The sequence below is a fragment of the Oryzias melastigma genome, linkage group LG14 (assembly GCF_002922805.2).
Source record: "Oryzias melastigma strain HK-1 linkage group LG14, ASM292280v2, whole genome shotgun sequence".
Classification (NCBI taxonomy): domain Eukaryota; kingdom Metazoa; phylum Chordata; class Actinopteri; order Beloniformes; family Adrianichthyidae; genus Oryzias; species Oryzias melastigma.
The window spans coordinates 14,736,190-14,744,446 of NC_050525.1; the positions used below are offsets into that span (position 1 = coordinate 14,736,190).

An 8,257-nucleotide genomic window follows, 5' to 3' on the forward strand; every position below is an offset into this window, starting at 1 on the left:
CGGGGCCGACGCTGCTCCCCCATCATCCTTTACACACAAAAACACCTCCAGTTAGTTGAGGTATCCCATTCATCTTTACAGAAAAAAAACTTTTTATATCCATACAGGTGGATCAACAGAAACAGTAACATTTCCTAAAAAAATGAGAGAATCTTAAAGCTTTTACTGATGTGATGAATCAACGTTGGTTTGACAAATAATGATAAAAAAAACAGTCACCTTTGGTGTTGTTTGGTCTTCATTTATTTGAAGAAAATGTATTTATTTGCAAAAATTTAAAGCATGAATTTCTGACTTTGAAGCTGTATGAAATAGTGCTGGGTGGATCGATCATAAATATCAATATTATCGATCTCAAATTGGTATCGGATTGATACCGGCCCGCAGGTATCAAAATTTCCACTCTAGTTTGAAACTTTTCTGTATTTGCAAAAATGATCCAGCTGAGTTACTTCCTCACCAGTCCTGAGAGATCTCAGCAGCAGATCTCAGTGCCTGTAGGCCATGCATGCATTGTTCACTCTATTTCCAGTCTATTTACATACTAAGCTGTTTTTGACAAGTTACATTTTACCTTATTTATTGTTCTATTTAAAGGCTGATAAGTGACAAATCATTTATTTTTCTACCAGTTGTTTTTTTATTACTTTTTTATTATTCTTATTATTTATTTAAATTTTTTTTACATCATATTTGCTTGTTTATTTGGGTTTTTTGTTTGCTTTAGACTCACTTCCTCACTTTTCATTTAATCTCAAGAAGTTTTTATCTTAATAAATAGTTTTCTATTTATTTGAAAATATTGTCCTAATTCTGTTTTTATGTTCATCAAGTGATTTAAAAAGGGAAATGTACAAAAAAACAATTGAGATTTTGAGGTTCATGTCACATCCACCGCAAAATATCAGTACTGGTATTGATTTTGTCAATATTGACCGCCATCGGATTGGTATATAATCGATACTCAAATGCTCAGTATCGTCCAGCCCTAGTATAGTATAAAACAATATGAAAATGTTGGCAATGTGGTCTTGGTTAACAACAAAACTCTGTTACCAAGGAAAATCCAAATATTTAATTTTGTCGTTTTTTCTTAGTTACATAGACTTGTCCCTCACCCTCTAGGTGAATAATAATAAAATGGTTGCTATGGAGATAAAACCAACAGAAAAGCCGCCATTTTTAAAATGTTCAAGCTTTCACTGATGTGCTGGATGGACATAAAAATCATCACTTTCAGGCTCACTTTTGGTGTTTTCCGCAGTTTGGCTCCTGCCAGTGCTGCAGCGAGATCATTGGCTCCCCCTCCTCCTCCACCTCCCCCTCCTCCTCCACCTCCTCCTCCTCCTCCTGCAGGAGGAGGTGGTGGCGGTGGTGGGATGCCACCTGAAGGTGGTGGAGGAGGTGCAGGTGGACAGGGCCCAGAGGATGGAGGAGGTGGGCCCGGAGGTGGTGGAGGTGCTGGTGGAGCAGGAGGAGCAGCTGGTGGAGGCGGGGCTGCAGGAGCGGCGGGCGGCCCCTGCGAGGCTCTTTCCAGTCGCTCCTTCTCTTGCTGCTCCTGCTTCTGTCGCTCCAGCCTGAAAAGACAAAGCTTTGAGTCAACTCCTCTCTGAAATATGATGATGTGATTCACCCAAAACATGACGCACAGTTTATTCAGCCTCATTCCTGACGAGCTTTAAAAAACGAAAAGTGACAAAATTCTGACATAAATCTAAAGTTTCCTTCATGACAAGTGAATTTTACCTTCTCTGCTGCTCCAGCTGTTGCGCAGACGGCCCGTTTTGTGGTGGACCTGTGAAAATGTATTTAAATTTCACTTAGTATGCTCCTCTCAATTTACACATTAATACATTTAAAATACTCTTTAAATGTGAGTTTAAAGTGGAATCAATTCGATCATATGAGCCTACATCATGCAAGGGTCAATAAAACATTTTTTTTTTCAGAACTATTAAAAATAAAGGTTAATATGGACTACAAGGACCAAAATATTTTTGCAATTCATTTTTTTTTCTATTTGAAGCAAAATTTCAGCCCCGCCACATGATTGAAAACTCACCAAAACTTTTTCACACCTAGCATCTTGTGTGAATATGACATGAATTTTGGACACAGTGACAATCCCCCCAAAATGATGACATCACAGTAAAAGAAACCGCCCAAAAATAGAAGTCGATAGAAATTGATTATGGGGCTCAAAAAAAAAATATTAATAATCCTCTAAGGAATCCAAAACACAAGTGTCTGGAAAATCCAAAGAAGGAAGTTTTAAAATTATTATGGGATGGCCATAGAACCTCCGACTTAGTGGCTATTTTGCAGCAAAGTGCGAAATTATACATTTTTGTACAATACAGTAAAATACTTTCACAAAATTTCACACACATAAGTTAAGTCTACAATCACAACCAAAGTTTAGTTGACCTTTGACCTTGGGAAGTGGCTGCCATCTTGAATTTTCCACAAAAAAAAACAACACCTTTTACTCCTCCAAGAGACTTCAATCTATTGCCTCCTAACTCTGAGCATCATCAGGAAGCTACTATGGAAAATCATTGGTTTTAAAGATTGTGGAAAAGCGTTAGCGTTGCTAGCTCGCGAATGTGGCATTTACTTACTGCACAGATATAATTCACTGGGATATTGTGAATATTTAATACATGATTTTTTGCCTCAAGCTGAATGAAACGATAGGATATAAAAATGTTTGCTGCGAGGTCATGGTTAACAAAGAAACCTCAGTTGCGGCTGTGATGGGAGAGGGAGAATACGCGCACGTGGGAGCCGGTCAAACAACACACAGAGGATGTGTCTGCGTTCTGAAATAAACAAACTGAAATAGACCGCTGCAAGAATGTCGCCTTCACACAGCGGAGGGCTTCTTATCATACAAACAGCTTCTAAAGTCAAGTTTAGTTTCAACTTTACATGTCTATTCTCAAAATGCGGTATTACAATTTAAAAAAACGTCTCCAGCTATTTTTTTCTCCTGCAGGGGCTGTGGTTACCTGCACTCGCAGATGCATTGAGAGTCTCCAAAGCGTGCATCATGGAGCTGGCGAATTGAGAAGCCTCCTCTTTGGAGCCAAAGTTTAACCCCCACACTTGCTTGTGATCTCGCCACTGATGAAAGGTCGGCGTGGCTTGGTTATACTTCATCCCCTTCATGATGGGACAGTTGATCACCACCTGACATGAGCAGAAAGCACAAGTTATCCTTGTTAAATGGTAAATGGCGTATACTTGTATAGCGCTTTCTACCCTCCTTCGAGGGCCCAAAGCGCTTCACAGTCACAGACCCATTCACCCATTCACACGCACATTCACACACTGGTGGTGGCTCCGCTGCCGAACACTGACGCCAACCTCCCACCAGAGGCAATTCGGGGTTAGTGTCTTGCCCAAGGACACTTCGACACATGGGCGGGCAAGGCGGAGTCGAACCCGTTCACTTCCGCCCCTTGTTAATGAAGTTATGTTGCAGATAGAGGACAGTGTAAATGAAATGTTGAGAATGGTGATCTATTAACCCTAACATGAGGTTCTTTAACCCCTCCTTTATGGCCTTTTGGTTGAAGGCTAATAAAATGTTTTCAACTTTAAAAAGTAACATATTTTTCCGACTATGCGGTACAACAAGTCAAACTTTATTCAGTTCACTCACAGACAGCTGAAGTACTGTATGTGTCACTCTGCCAGGCTTCTGACAACAATAGCCATAATAAAGTACATTTTGACAAATTTTTGAGTACCACAGAAAATCAATTTGAGTTCAGTAAACACAACCAGAAGTCATACTTAAGGCATGTAAGGAGGACTATCTTTTAATAAACAAAATTCAAGGATTTGAAGTGCGTCCTTTGGTTAAAAAAATGTGTTAAGGGTCTTTTAGTTAGCTCTGATTTAATTTATTTAGTTACATTTATGAATTTCTGACTGAGATGCACCAACAATGATGAAATAACCTTTTTTTAATCACTGCTGATGTCACACTACATTTGCTGCATTGAGATGATTGTATGTGACACAGAGTCTTTTATTTTGAAAGGAAGTCATGTGAAATTATAACTGCAAAGTTATAAAACAATTTTCTATTATTATTTATATTATTATTAGCATTTTTTTTCTTTTAGTCTGGGTGAGCTTTCATAGAAATTATTTTGTTGAGGACCAAAGTTTGGCTTTTATTTTGCATTATCAGCTTTTTTGAGCATGTATTTAAGGTCTAAACACTAATATAGACCAAAAAAAGCTCATCTTCCACTTAAAGCAGAACTTGGTTATCATGGTAGAAAACTCTATTTACTTTATTAGGGGAAAAGCTGTCAGGCTGAATAAAAAAAAAAAAAAAACTTGGAAATGTATTGGTGTATATGAGGAGGTGAAGATCTTTTAGATAAATTATCATCTTGTTTTATGCAATATGATCCCAAAATGTGCACCAGTAAAGACAGCATGAGCGCAAACGTAACCAAAGTGTTGAATTTTCTAACATTTCTTCATACCTGTTGGTCGGCCTGCAGTTTTCGGCCCACCACTCTGAAGGTTTTTGTTGTTGGGTTGGTATAAATCTGGACCCGGCTGAAGTGGGGAACATCGGATCCGACCGGCACCCAGCGCTTGCTGGCGTCATCGTACATCATGACCGTTGCTTTCACTTGACAAATGCTGGACTCACTGCAGGAGACAATGCACGAGACAACAGAAAAAATCAGATCTAAATATGAAATATGTGGATATTAGGAATCAAAGAAAAGAAAGTGGTTCAATTACATCCATTAAATTGAAGAAGTGGTTTTAAAATGTCTAAATAGAAAGAAATAAACTTAAAAAAGAGTGAAAAAATGCACATAAGTGTTAAAAATAAATAAATAAATATATATATATATCTAAATTCTTACACCAATACGTGAGACGTGAAAATTTTGAGAGCACATCAGCATGAATTCTTAGTAAAGCTTTCACACTTCATCTTAATCTTTGTCTGCTGAGGAGCTGCAGCCATGAAGCTGCAAACCGAGACCATGTCATTCAGATTTTGATGCAAAAGAAGTTCTGCTTTTGGTCGCGCTGTAGAGTTTGTGTTAGCTGGAGTTTTTCTCTAAAACTGTCTGTTAGTGGACCGGGTGATGACTTCCTTTGTCATCACAATTCCTATAAAAGGCAGAGAGTTTCTTCCTTATTTTTCTTGTTATAAATGTCAGTGAAGCATGTTTATTTCATCTTTTTTAATTAAAGCTGCTTGAAGCTGTTTTTTTCTTTCTGCTACTGAGCCAAGTTTTGCAAAAAGTTAAGACTTGAAAGTGTTCTAAAGGTCAAAAAAGCTGTTTCACTTTTCAGTTTCTTAGAAAACGTGTTTATCTATTTAGTACAAAAATGAAACTTCTACTTCAGTATATGTAAGAAGTACTTTTCCCTCTGCAAACATTACAGTATAAAAATAATCTAAATTTAACCCTTTTTTTTAACAATTTGACTACATTTCCACAAAATGGAAAATGCATTTTAAAAGTCAAAATGATTGTGTTTAAAATGTTCACATTTGACTGTAAAGTCACTGAAAATCTCAGTGATATCCAAGAGTAAAGCTAAATTTTGCCACTTATATGCTGAAAAAAATGTTTTGAGATTAAAGTTCTGAATCAGAACGCGTCCTGTGGAGTTTTATTTCTTTTATTTTCAGAACACTAAACCAATGAGTTAATAAAAGGGTCAGAAGGCTGTCTGACAAACAGTTGTTTACTCATTCAAATGCTATGATAGTTTAGTTTATTGATTTGACCTTATAACAACTGACTTTATATATATAGAAAATATCCAATAGAATAGAATATCTTTATTTCTATAGCAGTTTTCACAGAAAGAATCACAAAGTAAATAAAAAGGAGCATAAAATCTAATCAAAACACAGAGAAGGAATAAAATCTAATAATAATAATAATAAAAACTCATTGTAAAAACAAGGACTAAAATCAACTAAAATCTCTCCTGAATGAAAACGTCTTGACCTGAGATTTAAAACAGTCAATTTGATGCAACAACACTGGGAGGGAGTTCCAAAGACGAGGAGAAACGGCGTGAAATGAGAGATCTCTAGTCTTAAAGAAGGTTTTTAGAATGCTTAGTAGATTTTGTTTGGAAGACTTCAAGCATTGGGTTGAAGAGTATGAGGTTAAAAGGTCAGAGACGTAAGTCGGGCTCAACCGTGCAAGGTTCTAAAAACTAAAAGTAGAATTTTAAAATCAATTTGAAATATGGGGATTAAAACGTGGAGGATTTTGAGTTTAAACAGACAAATCTATGGTTTTTGTCTTAAAGTCCCACCGTAATCATCTTTTTTTTTTTAATAATGATGTTTTTAGGAAAATTTGAAAAAAAAAAACTGTTGTTTCCTAGGACACGGTTTTTGCAAAGCGGCAGAAGTTCATCAAAAACTTGCCTTAAAGTTGTGGGTGGGACCGTTGGTGTGGGACAACCCCGCCCCCCTTCCCTCGCCTATTACTGAGAGCAGGAAGCGTGTACGTTCTACCCCAAATAAAGGCTGTTTTTCAAAATGCATTTTTCATCTTCTCCTGATTTGAATAAAGAAATTCTCAGAAATGCAATTTAAGCTTAATTTTCAATATAAAAGTGTTCCTTTAATCATCAGAAAAATGTCACAAGAATATGTTAAAAATATCAAAAACACAATTTTTATCAGTGTTGTTTTATTTTTACTAAAATGACATAAACTTGCCTAGTTTATGTCTGGTATTTTCAGCCTTTACAGCAACTCAAGGATCTACAGAACTAAATAAATACTCAGATGTACGTGAGAAACTTGCAAACCTTAACTGATCTTTATAATCAGCCACAAATGTGTCCCAAATATATAGATACATCTTTTAATTATGTTAGACGAATACAGCAAAAATATTCTGTTGCTGGGATTTTGAATTACACGTTCCATTTTAGGTTTGTGTTTTTGCCAAATCTGAACTGTCCTAACCCCAACCACAGTTTGCACTCCTCCAGTTCCAACTGCAGAAGCTTCAAAGCTTCAGTGATGCTGCTGCTCTGAACGACACCTCGTGCTTCTCCTGTCATGCGTATGAAGATTTTTCCCCCCTTATTCACAGTTTTTGCTCAAAAATGTTCAGAAAAGCATTTATCTACAGAATTAGTTTGCATTCTTTTCAGTTGTTTTTGTGCACCCCTAAACTCTGTGGGAAATCTTTGCTTCCTGCCGAAAAGCTTTTCATGCGTTGACCACTTCCTGTATTCGGTACAGTGCCGTTGAATTTTGATATTTTTCCACTTCAAAATATAAACTTTTCTGCACAAAAGGCGTCTCGATTGAGATGTCACAAACTTGGAGCTTCTTGGGATAACAGATATGTTTCCTTCATGGTGACAGAGGTAAAAGTAGGACAGCTGCTGCGAGCTGCAGATGCAGCAAACAGCAGGAAGTGCTGTCTGGGCTGAGTAACAGTTGAGTCTACTCATTTTTAAAGTCCTCTATAAAACGAATGCTTCAGTAGGATAAATATAAGAGAGAGAACAAATACACTTTTTTGTGTCGCTTGTCTTGACCTCTTCTGCTGGTATCACTGGATTTCTTTAAATTAAGGTCTTAAATGGACCAACAGTGTAAGTGCTCATTGACTCACCCCATGTTGCAGCTGTGCAGTCCAGAGTCTCACTTGCTTTCAAACGGTTTCTTTTCTCCTCTCCGTCACATCTGCTGTCAAACCTGCCGTCATCCGTGCTCAAACACCTCCACTGCCGTCTCTGCCGACTGGTTGCACTTGCACTTCTGCCTCTGTTCTCATTTCCTACACGTTTTTTTTCTCTCTTCCTGTTCTCGCCTCCTTCACTCATTTTTCTAGATTCTCATTTTCACATCCCTCCCTGTTTTTCTGATTCTCAGAGGCAAAGTTCTGATTTATGTCTGCTTTCTTTTTTTCCAGTCCATACGAGAGAGTTTGTTGAGTGGGCAACAGATTTTTCTGCACTTAACGCTATCTGCATGCATAAGTCGAGTGTAGTGATGAAGGACAACACCTTTTGTGTAGGCTGTGTCTAAAAGCAGCGATATTTAGACTAATGCTGATAAAGAGCTCAGTCTGTAGCTGCACATGCTCTTCACTTAAAACAACAACTTTGGACAGTTTTATCCAAAACTGATGTAAGTCAAATGTAGCCCTTTTTGTTTTGCAAGTGTTTGTGTTGCATACGGAAGAACTTCAAATTTTTCTGAGTCATGCTGTAAAAA

General features: G+C 37.4%; 1 protein-coding gene across 1 annotated transcript; it reads right to left on the bottom strand.

Annotated features, from left to right (window-relative positions):
- Positions 1-3: 3 nt before the first annotated feature.
- Positions 4-8,031, bottom strand: LOC112142516 (vasodilator-stimulated phosphoprotein; the record flags this gene model as incomplete). The annotated part of the gene is made up of 6 exons (XM_024265952.2): positions 7,653-8,031; positions 4,509-4,680; positions 3,012-3,192; positions 1,747-1,795; positions 1,247-1,577; positions 4-27 (listed from the first exon to the last, which is right to left on the bottom strand). Coding segments are annotated over exons 1-6 (762 nt in total), but the record flags the coding sequence as incomplete, so codon positions are not given.
- Positions 8,032-8,257: the final 226 nt, after the last annotated feature.